This window comes from Panthera onca, chromosome F2, assembly GCF_046562875.1.
Source record: "Panthera onca isolate mPanOnc1 chromosome F2, mPanOnc1 haplotype 2, whole genome shotgun sequence".
NCBI classification, from domain to species: domain Eukaryota; kingdom Metazoa; phylum Chordata; class Mammalia; order Carnivora; family Felidae; genus Panthera; species Panthera onca.
In genome coordinates, this window is record NC_138356.1 from 57,386,140 (window position 1) to 57,399,725 (window position 13,586).

At 33.1% G+C, this 13,586-nt stretch overlaps 1 protein-coding gene across 2 annotated transcripts in view; it reads right to left on the minus strand.

The window, feature by feature from the left end:
- The window catches only part of CSMD3 (CUB and Sushi multiple domains 3), a 1,245,616-nt gene that overhangs the window by 311,519 nt on the left and 920,511 nt on the right, over positions 1-13,586 (minus strand). For both annotated transcript variants that reach the window (XM_078441978.2, XM_078441977.2), the window contains 3 exons: positions 7,032-7,223; positions 2,826-2,952; positions 411-613 (listed from right to left, as the gene is read on the minus strand). In XM_078441978.2, the coding sequence (XP_078298104.1) occupies positions 411-613; positions 2,826-2,952; positions 7,032-7,223 (522 nt within the window). The remainder of the gene's footprint in view (positions 1-410; positions 614-2,825; positions 2,953-7,031; positions 7,224-13,586) is intronic.

Genomic DNA, 13,586 nt, shown 5'->3' on the forward strand with positions numbered 1-13,586 from the left:
CAAAATTAGTAATAATATAGGATTGCTTTTTTTGTAAAGGCAAGTATTCATTTCCTCCCTTATCTAAAAAAATTTCACATTTTGAAATAATCAGTTTTATGGTAAATTGAAATGTAAAGCTTTTGTAATGTAATTATTTCATTTGCTGAATTATTTTAGCAGCACTTTTACTTGAAAAAAAAATGGCTTGACAATTAGAGAGAAGGTCTCAACGAGTAATTGATTAATTTCAAGTTAATTATATTCCTTTTTTCCAAGAATATTTTACCTTCACTGAAGATGAATAATAGGAAGACCAGAAACAAGCATAGTTAGGATCGTTAAAATTTTAAAAGGTTTGGGCAGGAAAGTTAAAATACTATTTGAATAGCATTCCTACTTTTCATTTAAGAAATAAAATAATAACTCACTTGAAAACTGAATTGCAAATCCAGATTTGCTGATATAAAAATCTGTGTCAAACTGGATGGTGACTATGTTGAGAGTGCTATGGATTCCTTCAGGAATAAGAGATCCACTGATTTCCTTTAAGAGCATCTCATTTTCTGGGGGACCATCCCATACTCGGAGGATATCATGTGATGCTTCCGTATCAAAAGCAAGAAACTGTAGGCTGTGGGAGAACCATATATCTCTATTTAATTATCTCAAACATGGATTCAGTTTTAAATAAAAAGATATACCAGATATGCATCTTTAATTTTATTAGATATTTTTTATACTATCAGATAAAAAATGAATTAGGTAAACAGCATATATAACCTCAATACATGTTTCTTAAACAGAATAATTTTTCTAGAATATGATTACAAGTCTATTATATCACCTTTGTAAATTATAGAAATTTCAGATTTGCAGTCTTTTCTGTGTTCAGAATGTTTTAAAAACATTCTTATTTATTTTTGAGAGAGAGATACAGAGCGCGAGTGGGGGAGGGTCAGAGAGAGACACACACACAGAATTCAAAGCAGGCTCCAAGCTCTAAGCTGTCAGCACAGAGCCTACATGGGGCTCAAACCCACAAACCTTGAGATCATGAGCTGAGCGGAAGTCAGACGCTTAACAGACTGAGCCACCCAGGTGCCGGGTGTGTTTGTGAATTTTAACTGTAGCCACAGTAGGTGACACTTATGGAGCATCTAGTACATGCTAGGCACTGTGCAAAATGCATTACGCAGATTTTCTTTGTTTAATGGTTATAATGACTTAATGAAGCAGGCACGTATTTGAGCTCAATTCTATAAATGTGGCAAATGGATTTGAGGCAGGTTAAATAAAATTGGCCAAAGGGTGGCAGAGTCATGAATTGAACTCAAGTTTTCTGAATCCGTAGTATATATTTTTACCGATGTTTCAAGTTTGTTTTATCAGAATCAAATGAGGTTGATTCAAGGAATGCAAGAATGAGTTCATATTAAAAAAATCAATACATTTCATCACAATAATAGATATGAGGAAAAAATTACACAAACATTTCAATATATACAGAAAAAGTATTTTTTAAAAATTCAACATTATAATCATACCCAGAAATCTAAGAATAAAGAAGTTCCTTAATGTGAAAATTAATGTTTACCCAACCCTACTCCCCCAAAATGCATAAAAACCAAAAAAAAACCCTTTTTCATGTTAAATATGCTTTATATCTAGCCTAGACATAATTATTGTCTGATATTTTTCGTGGCCAGTGCCAAAAATTAGAAATCCAGTTACAGCAGCATGCTCCACTCTTTCTCTACATACATCACATCCGCGTTAGGTATGTGAAATGTCACAGCTTTAAATTTGTGTTGCAATTTAATATCCAATATTGTTCTTCAATTTAAAAAATTCCAGAATCCTGTTGAATTTAACATTTTAAGTTTAGTAATTCTAATATTTAAATAAAACAATGTGTATCTATACTAAAGAAAAACAGCCTGAGGGTTGATCTGGTGCAGTCTACTTTGAGTTCTGCAAATTCCCTTGCAGTAGTAATATATCTGTTCACATCAAACAATGCATGGAATACACCTTTCAGCATGTTGATGAAGAATAATACTTGTTTTCCATAACCACCTTCACTACCCAGAGGCCTGTCTGAAATTTTCTTTACATAAAACAGCAATTCTTAAATTTAAAGTCATTGTTTCGAGAGTGATAACACACCAACTAGCTCAAATTAGGTCTGAAGGGAGGATTTATTTCTGTTCATTTATTAACCTATTCCTTGTCATGATCACAGTAGTTAAACTAGGGTTTAGAGAACGTGATAACTTTGGCAAGCTGGCTGGTGCTGTTTTAGGAGATGATAGTTCTGCCCTCGTCAAAGGGTCAATAATGTGAAGAATTGTGAGCCACCAAACTAAATTCATCTGGAAAGGGAAATCGAACACAGTTAACAGGGCAGAGAGCTGATGCTCCAGAGATATGCCTAAACCCAGGGAAGACAGGGAATTGTTACTGAGTCCCCTTCTGTTCTTATTTCTTCCAAATGTTCTTGATGCTGAATTTACAACGATGACAGCACAACTTTGTATCCCTATCAAAATGGTGGACTTAGCATCTTGAATCACCAAGAATTGAAAGATTAAAGTCCTAAAGAAGCAGAAAACATTTCTCGATCTCTGTGGTCTATGAAAACTACGAATCTAGGGATTATATGAACTACCACTGTGACAATAATCATACCCGTGAATACTTGTTATACTTTGAAGAGATGAAAACCAGGTTCTTCTTGGCCAAGGCTAAAGATATTGACAAACCTTGTTGTTTGATATTGTATATTGAGACTGATCAGAAATTTCAGATTCCCCAGTAATTCTGAGAAAATAAAACCCATTTACCTGACAATGTTTCCTGGATCTACCTCAATCATCCACATGCAACGCAGATTATTGTCATATGGAAAGGGATAACCAGGAGATAAGATTCTTCCTGAAGATTCTCCTTTAAAACGACCTCCACATTCAGCTAAAATAATAATAATAATAATAATAATAATAATAATAATAATAATAATAAATGAAACCACCATTTAATGCCAATCTTTGCAAAACAATCTACGAATTTCTTAAAAATATATGTTTTTTCATCTTAAGGAAAATAAGGATTGACAATCCCTCTTCTTAAGACAATACATTTTGTATATACTTCCTCAGATTAATGTATTGATTGAAGCAATGATACACTAAAGAGTAAAACAATAAAGTCTCAAGTTAGATCACATAAAAGATAATAAGCTAGGGAATAAAAAAAGGACACACTCAAACACTCTGAGTTTAGGCATTCAAAGATTTTAAGATGTGTTGTTACATAACGATAATTTAAAAAGGGGAAACAGATGGCAAGTTGCTCACTGCTCGTTGGTTGTAGGCTGAATAATTTATCATCGTGCTACCCCACCTCTGAGAAAAACTAATCTTTACTGTGGTCCCTCAGGTCTTCTAAATTTCATTGTCCTTTTATTCCCCTTTAAATCACTCTAAACTCTTTCCTTTTTAACGTCCCCAAAGTCAAAGTGGCATTTTTATTAGATTTCTCACTTCAGTAAAATCTAGTTTAATTTAATGAGTCCTTAAATTTTATAAAACTCATCAAATCAAAAGTGTAGGTATTGTTATACAATATTTTTAAAAAATCTTTTGGGGGATTACCTCTCCATTTGAATGCTATTTAATATATGGGGATGTCTGTAGGGGTTTTATTTCAGTAAACAGATAACCTAGAAAGAATCCTCTGTACTGGAGATGACAGAAAATAAGTATTGCAGTTAGTATATTATTCTACATCTCTAACCCCAGAAACAGGGATAACACTGTGTAATACATCATACATTTGAAAATCCTCCAGATTATTTCCTACCAAAAAATAAACAAAAACAAAAAAAATTTACTTTTTGCTTAAATATTTGAAGGCGCTCCTATATTTGTTTTTCTTGTTCTCTGCACTGTTTCGATCTTACTTACATTCAATCACTGACTTAATCTTCTTGGTTTTGTTTTGGAAGAGACCTAATGGCAATTGAATTTAATGGTTCACAATGTATAGGCTCTATTCCTATAGGTAAATTTATTTCACAGATTTTACATATTCTATTTTACCACATTGTGATGATTAGTTTTACGTGTAAACTTGGTTAGGCACTACAGTGCCCAGGTATTTAATCAAACATTAGTGTTGATATGAAAGTATTTTATAGATGTGGTTAATGTCTACAATCAGTTGGTGTTAATTAAAAGAAGTTATCCTTGATAATGTGGGTAGCCCTCATCTAGTCAATGGGAAGACCTTATGAGCAAAAAATAAGTGTTTGGGAAAAAAAGAAATTCTCCCTCACAACTGCAGAGTTGACCTCTGCCTGCATTTCCAGCCTTTTGACTTTCCCTATGTATTTTGGACTTGTCATCTCCCACAACTGCATGAGTCAATTCCTCAAAATAAATAAATCGCTTAGATAGACAGATAGATAGATAGATAGACACTTAGATACAAATACATATAGATAGATCAGTCTAGATTTAGATATTCTATTCATTCTCTTTCACTGGAGAATGTTGACTGATACACTCACAGAGGACTAAGCAACTTGATTTTGTATTGCAATGTTAATTCATAAGAACAAATTTGTTATTTTTTTAAATAAATGAGATACCAGTATTTAAGATGTTGCCATCACTTGTTTAGATTTTTTCTCATTTTTTAACAAAAATTGTGTTGGATAAACTTCAACTATGTAACTATATCAATTCATTATTACATTATTTCTTTATAATTATCACTTTTATGGCATACACTTACTATGAGAACAGATTTTATACTTTATTCCTCCAGATTAATTTTTAATCAATTAAAGGTCAAATTGGGGTTTTGTGTACTACGCTGTATGTTCAAATTTAACATAGTTCTTTTTTTCTCCAGATTTCTTTTCTACAAACATTACCTGTCATTTTGACTTCAAATGAGCCAGTGTGATATGCCATAACACTACAGCTCATATTTAAGAGAAGACTTATATTTGCAGTATAAAAATGAAATAGTGCTTAAAGAAGGTATATAGGTTAAATCCTCTGGCTATGGTATTTCAAAAAGTATTTGTTTGATCCATGTATAAGCTTCAGAAACATAATTATCTAGAAATAATCCATACAATTGCGAAAAAGTTTCTTATTTGACAGAGGCAAAGTGAGCACAAAAAATTAGGATGCTAGACCAGGTGGCAAGGCTATTAATTGTTGCCAGTAGAGAACACCATCTAAAATAGAATCTCCTCTTCTGTTATCATAGTAATCACCGGCACAACACGCCATGTGTCCAACTGTCTTCAGCTGTTATTCCTGTCTATCCATCATTAAAAGGAAAAACAACATATAAATTTACCCCTCTCATGAAATCTTGAACAGTATCAAGCCACTAAGTTTTGACTCAGGAAATTTGTAAATATGAAGTGCACCGATTTGTTACAAACAAAATTAATTCTGATCACGAACCAAATGTCCTTCCATTTACATAAAGTCTTTTAAAAAGTGAAGAATGTCTTTAGCTTGGTTCAACACATGTAGAAAATATGTTATTTTAAATATATCTGGTTTCTGATTTTAATTTTAAGGACAGCATGGAAAATCAGTATTTACAAGTTTATAGTTTTGTGCAATTATAATCCTTAATGCTTTTCTGAATATATTTCATATTCACATCAAAGAATACAACCTTAGAATTAGTGCTATATTTTTCTCATTACTAACGCCAGTGGGCTGACTGTTGGTCATATTCCAGAATCCTAAGCTTTGTTAATTTAGGTTGATTAGTATTTAGATATTATCCTCGTAATCTATCCAAAATCAGATGTCATCTGAAAAGAAAGGACTATGATTGCATTTTGGTTAGATAAAAACATGTTTGCTTCCTACGTGAATCAATGTTTGAATAAACCAACAGAGGTCTTGTGGCATAAAAAAACACAGTGCAATTACTTGCAAGGCCTTTAAAGACTGGAATTTCATTTTTCTATTTGCATTCTAGTAGGTTTTGTGGAGATTCCTATGTTAACCATATCAACTAACAAAGATACAAATTTGGAAGGTTTAAGTTTCCAAACTCATCAAATTATATACATTAAATATGTGCTGCAGTATTAAGATATCAGTTATACCTTAATAAAGCTGTAAATTTTTTTTTAATTTAGGTCAATTTTATTCATGTGGGCCTGAGGCAGAATGGATTTGTGCTTCTACAAATACCAGCAAGAAGTAAGAATGGCTGAAGAGTAACCGAGTGTTGGCTCCCTATTTAAGGAGTCAGTGTTTTGTTAAAATGTTTCCTTTTGTTGTTCTGGTATTCCAGCCTGGGACCTATTTGGTCTTTGGAGCAGAAAAAAACAAAAGAAAACAACAAGAAAACAGACATCTTTGTCAACACATTTCTGTCTACCTTCCTACTCACACAAACCCAGTCATTCATTAATTGATCTGCAAGATGGTACTAGTCCTCCAGTTGTGCAGTGAGAGAAAATGATCCATTCTCTAGCTTCATGGAGGCAATATACCTTATGTTATTGTGTCTCCCTTGCCTCTTTTTATTGAAATTGGTTAGTTATGCTACATACACATAAGAAAAGCCCATGTACTTCCTCAGATTTTTGAAAATCTATATACATATATAAAGAAAACCTTTGAAGTTTTTGAGAATAGGCTTATTGTTTTTTAATCTACCTTGATACCGGGACAGGTGCTCATTTTATTAAAACAAACCTAGTCAATGTGATTCCATAAATATGTACGACAAGTCTTAACATATTTTTATAGTGAATTAAATTTTGTATCAAGATAGGAGAAAGAATGACTTGATACAAAAAAATGTACTCATCGACAAACTTATGAAAACGACGCTTTCACTTTCCATTAATTTCCTCCAACAAATTTGAGCTATGAGTTCATTAACTTCATGATTTAAGCTGTGAGCTGTGCGTGAACAGATAAAATCACTTGAAAAGGGACAGCGTATTTGGATAGCACTCCCAAAGAACTATTTATGAAAATGTGAGAGTATCTTACCAATACAGGAAGGCAGAGGATAGTCCCATGCCCTTCTCTCCCCTGTCATGCATTTGAGAAGGCTACTCCCGTGGAGAGTATAGCCTGGATTGCATCCATAAATAATAGTGCTCCCAGCAAAGTGGCCTTGGTCACTGATCTTGTATCCAAATTGTGGAATACCAGGATCCTCACAGTGTGAAAGTTCAAAACCTGTGATAAGGATACAGAGTCATTAAAGGCAACATTTAACAGGAAGATTTAAAATTATACCAACAGTCTTTGATTATTTTTAGTATAATTACATACCTTTTCCTACTTGTATTATTACTCTTACAATATTCAATTTTGATAGTATATATACAGTATCCATAAAGTTATTTTCTTGAAAATTAGAATTTGTTGTAATTTGATTGGTTGATTGTAATTTTAAAGTTTATCAGTGATACCCCATGGTCTATATAACTATATCGTGGCTTGTAGCACTAAGCCTCTCGCTTACCTCAAGTGAATTGCGGCTAATAATAAATTCTGACCAGTGTGACTACTAGAGTCAAGTCATCAAAATTTTAAAATTTTGACAAAACATGTCCAATAATTGTCCAATTCACAGATATGTCCACTGCAAATAGAACTGTAGATTGCTTTACTTTGATAGCAGTATAGTGATCATTATATTATAATGATAGTCTCATATTGAAAACATAGTTTTTTGAGACATAATAATAGTATTCAGGTTTAAGAACTCGGAATCTTTATATCCTGCCCCCTCCAAAATGTATAGCTTTCAGAAATTCTCACAAGAAAACAAAAACAAATCGAAGCAGCATGTTATTCTGTGGTACAAAGAAACTATGTTTGTGTTCAGCAGAGTTTGGGCTTTCTGCATGAATTTTGCTGGAAACTTTATTTCCTGAGATAAGAGTAGCACTGGAGAAGTTAATTTACAACTACCTGTACCAGGAGTGAGAGAACGCCAGAGAGCTTTACCTGACTCCAGAGGACGTTTGTGTTTGCACCAAGGGGGAGAACGAGATGACTTACAGACATCTCTAGGTTATAAAAACTGGAGACATAGGCTAATCTGGCTCTTAGAGAAATGTATTTACATTCTGAGGTTAAAAAAAAAAAAAAGAGAGAACTCAAGATCCTTTCCATCCCATCTCCAAGCAGCAAAGTTCTTTCTTCCTGCTTTCAGGAGAGGAAGGCAAGATAGCTGCCTTCAGCAGAGCATGTCCATTTTTCCTCATGCCTTGCCACTGGCCACCCATGCAGATTTTTCCATCTGATTTCCATCATGTTACTACAGGGGTAAGGAGTAGGTCAGAAGTGTGTGGGACATACCAATATTATTATTATATTATTTAAATAACAATTATTAATCTGTTTAGATCCAGAAGATCTTGTGTCCATATGCAGAATAAAGTCAACAAAAGTGAATATTAAAAACAACTGTCAGCACAGTTCACTATAAAGATCCTGAAAGAACTGGAAAAGGATACCTCATAATATAAATTAAACATGATAGTAGCAATCAAAATCTAGGCTCCTTAGCCATAGAGTTCTTGTCTTTAATGTTTTACCAAGTGTATAAATATAAGATAAATGATAGAGTGAATGTACCAAAGATAATTAGGTGCTATTTACACCAGTTATAGCTTCTGAGACTAGAGGACTATAAAGAGTATTCCAGATAGCCTTATGAGATAGGAAAACCTGTGACTTCAAGACAAATAATGCTGGAGAAAAAAAAATGTTATGTGTATAAATCATAGGATAATCAAAAAGCAGTCTCTGTCTCCTTTATAGGCACAAATCCTTGACCAAATTAATCTAGATTTGAACTAGAACAACAACAACAACAAAAGCATGCATTATCTCATATATGGCAAATCACTAATTTGCATCATTGACTTCCTAGAATGTCAAAACATACATTAAATCACTAGAATTTGCACATATCCAAGTACTAAATACATATTGTAACTTCAGCATTTTGAGGGATACATTATCTATCAGAGGAAGGAGCCCTTCCTACTCTCTTCTATGGGGTATTAACCATTTTTTCTTCTGTTAACTCAGAGAAATACTTTACACATTTTAATTAATTTACAATCATTTGCTTCTTTTCTTTGTTTTTCTATAGAGTGGAATTATTTCAATTTTTCCCTCTTTCCCACAATGACTTCCCAGCATAAATCTTGGCTCACGGCAGATGTGTAATAATTTCTATGGATGGATGTGGATTATTAGAGGCAATTATCTCAAGGAGATAACTGAGGACGAAACTAAAATAATGCTGATGAGAAACTGAAGTTTATGAAACAATTAAAAAAGTCTTCAGGAATTTCCCTTATGGATCAATTTGTGACAGCTCTGTTTGGGTGAAAATATGTTAAAATAAAGCAAATATAAATGGCGTCAGAAACAGAGCCCAACAACAAGTCACAAGTCACTAACTCAAATCGTGACATAAATGAGATATAAAGATACACGGTCAAGCAAGCCAGTCTTTCAAACATAGAAACAGAAATGGCAGAAGTAGCAACTTTACATTTTCAGGACACATTACTTTGCATGAATCTGCATACTTAATACTGCATTTAAAGTGTTCTTGCTCAAAAATTACAAGTTTGCATGCCTTCTACCAGACATAATATTCAGTTTATCATTCAAAATGCAGCCACTTCTGAGTTTTACCGTATATCATTTATCAAAATAAAAATGGAAATCAAGCTCTCTTTTCAAGGTTCATTACCAAATTCATCCTTCCTTAATTTGAATGTTCTGTAAATGTGGTTGGCAATTGCTGGTGATGAGGTAAAATGGAGATATTCTTTGTAAATTAAGATAATTTATAATACTTTGCATTGTAGATGAAAATGCACATGGACAATACTATATAAGCTACAAAGCACAACATAATTTAGTCCAATTTGGTGGAATTATTGTTGCCTATTCATAAATATTCAGATCTGTCTTATCTTTATGGAAACATTCAGCTGCCAGTCTTTTCATTGAAAAGCTCAAATACTTGAAACTGACAATTAAATAAAGATGTGTATGAAAAATCATATATGCTATAAATATTCACCATTCCTTGTGAAATTTGATACTCTGATGAAATGAAAATTTCTAGAGCACAAAATGAACTGAAAATCCCCATTACCTAAATCCTTTTGACTTAATAACTTCAACAGAGATTTAATTCCTTTCCTGCTACTATGTAGTATAAGGATTTCTAATTTATTTTTAAGTTGTTATTGGAAACCTACAAAAGACTACAAAGGATAACATAACAACTTCACCATCTGACTCTATCAGATTCTACTATCATAGTAGCTTCAGATAAAAATTAATATTATTTCAGATTAATATTCATATTGATATTAATATCAAGAAATAAATATTATAAAACAAGTAAAGCTCCTTTTTGTTCCCTTCTCAACCACTTTCAGATTTTCCCTACCAAGAGCTAATAAATATTCTGAATTAATGTATTCTTCTCATACCTATTATATATATATATTTATATATATATATACTTATATATATTTATATATGTATATTTTATATTTTAGTTATTTATTTTGAGAGAGAGGGAGAGGGAGAGGGAGAGCATGCATGTGCATGAGTAGGGGAGGGGCAGAGAGAGAGAGACAGAGAATCTCAAGCAGGCTCTGCACACTGCTAGTGCAGAGCCCCATGTGGGGTTCTATCCCGTGTACCGTGAGATTATGACCTGAGCCAAAATCAAGAGTCGGACCATCAAACAACTGAGGCACCCAGGCGCCCCCTATTTTCATCACATATCTATATGTCTATGAACACTATATAGAATGTTTTGCAAGTTATTTATACACTTTATAAACTATGAAATTATTTTAAAAATTCTTCTGAAACTATTTTTGCCAGCATTGTGTTTTTACCTTTACACACACACACACACACACACACACACGCACACATGCACACACACACACACACACACACACACACATTTTATTCATTTTAACTACTCTGTAGTATTCCATTAGAAACTTACTACAAAATTGATTTATTTATTTTCTAACTGATGAACTTTTACATTGTTTCCCATTATTCCCTGCTACAAAAAGGCTATACTTTTTGTCTGCTTTTGCACAAATGTAAGCATTACTATAGGGCATGTACCATGTAGGGATGCAGAGCTCACTTTGTCCTAAAGATTGCATCAAAATCTGCTAATCTGCTATTCAACTTCTTCCTTGATCTACTGAGAGATGAATAGTTTAATTCCTACCTCCACATAATTTCTATTCCATTTGATTATGAACAACAGCTGTGTATTCACATGGGGGAATGTCATATGGTCAGAAAAACAGTACAAATAATACAATAAGGCAGATGGCTTAGAAATATAAATGGTATTTGAAAACTCACTCTTTGAATATAAGTCAGCATTATTGATGGAACTTCAAACGAGATCTTTATACACTTTATTTTTTTGAAACTCAGTTAAAATTAAATGTTTTTAATATTCTAAAAGTTACCTTATAGAGTATTTCATGGTGAATTAAGGTATGTTAATTGCATAGACCAACAGTAAACACCGTCAAATTGTTAAATAAAAAGGGAGATAGATTGTTAATAAGAGAACTGAGAAAGCATGCTAGCTAAATACAGTTGAGGATGACATCTGAAACTAAAAACATTAATTCAAGTTTAAATAATAACACAAGAAGACAAAGATCATTCTATCATAATTTTAATCTCTGTAGAATTCTTTGGTGAATTTGGTTCATAATATTTAGTGGAATCTTTAAGAATTATACTTAATGTTTGATTAGTAAATTCTACTTAGGCCATGAATATTGCAAGAAAAAGTATTATTTTAGAATTCTTTATATTCATACGAAGATGTGTACAAAACATAATGTCAACATCGTCACTTTAAAATTCGCAAGCAGGAAATAGTCCACAGTCACAGTCACCCATGGCAACCATGACAATCCTCTTTGATTCAGAGATGACAAAGAATATAATAGGAGGGATGCCTGGGTGGTTCAGTCGGTTGAGCATCTGACTCTTGATTTTGGCTCAGGTCATGATCCCAGGGTTGTGGAATTGAATCCCACATCTGGCTCCACACAGCGTGGAGTATGCTTGAGAGTCTCTCTCTCTTTCTCTCTCTGTCTCTCTGTCTCTCTGTCTCACTTTCTCTACCCCTCTCCCCTGCTCGTGCTCACTCTCTCTTTCTTTCTAAATTAAAAAAAAATATGTTTTTAATTTAAAAAGAAAGAATGTAATAGGAATAAAGAGAAGAAAGTTTTATATGACTACACATTCCATTTTTTTCACGAGTCAAACTAATTTAAAAAAATGGCACACATGTATTTCTTACTCATCAAACTCTAGGAAACATCAAACTTTGAAACCACAATCTTTATATGAATGCTGTAAGAAGATAATCCTTACAGTTTTGAGGAATAGAAGTTAAACACTTAAATAAGCAAAGGTTTGTGGAAATGATTGCTATGTATTTCCAACTGAAAGAAAGGAGATATGGTAAAGAATTCTTTTTTTTTTTCTTAATTGTCATTGCTCTAAATCCTACGTATAAAGTTCTGAGTAGAAAACACATTACTCACAGACTTTCCTATATTTTAATCTGTTGGGCATGAAAAAGTGAGTGATATTTTTAAATGTGCTAGTTTGTGTCTTGCACATCATATATTTGTACATCATTCTGGGATGGTGAGATCCAGCTTTGCCTGAATATTAATTTTTAACCGTCAGCCACTTGGTATTTGGCCAAATGTATGGTTGGTGCATTCTAGACATATGTAAGAATGGAATTTTACTAAATATTGCCAAATTACCCTCCCAGGTGACTTTACCAACTTGCATTCCCTAAAGTTAAAAGAACAAATTGCCATCAGCACTTAGTGTTAGAGAGCTTTTTAATTTTTAGTAACCTTATGAATGTGTAATAACATATTATTTGGGGTTTAATTTTTCTCAATTTCTATTAGGAATTTTTTTTTTGTTTGCTTACTGACTACTTGAGGTTTCTTTACCGTGAAACTTTCTTTTATTCTCTTTCTTATTAATTTGAAGGATTCTTTTCTATAGAGTTTATATTTTTCTGTTACATATATTGTTAGTATCTCCTAGAAATGTCTCATCTTTTTACTTTATGGTGTGTTTTGCTATAGAGGTACTCAAAAACTACTTGGTGACTGGGGATTGATCGGGAAAATAGAAGCCACTTAGTTTGAATTGCTAGGATTCCATACAAGAAATTAGAGGGAAAATATAAGAAATGCAGACACAGTGAAGGTCAGAAGACCACTGCTGGCTTTCAGGAAATCCTGGAGTTCCCACATTCCCGCCTGCGGATGCTAGTGGAAAATAATAGCTTCTCCACTGATGCCACCTCTCAGCTCTCACAGGACTGGCTTTAATTGGCAGGATCTAAGTAGAGATCTTCACTGGCAAGAGTTGTCAGGTTTTTAGTTCCTACACTTCAGGGAAGTACTTACAAGGGCAGAGATGCTCCTGACTATTGACAGATCTTTGCTTGTATATCTTGTT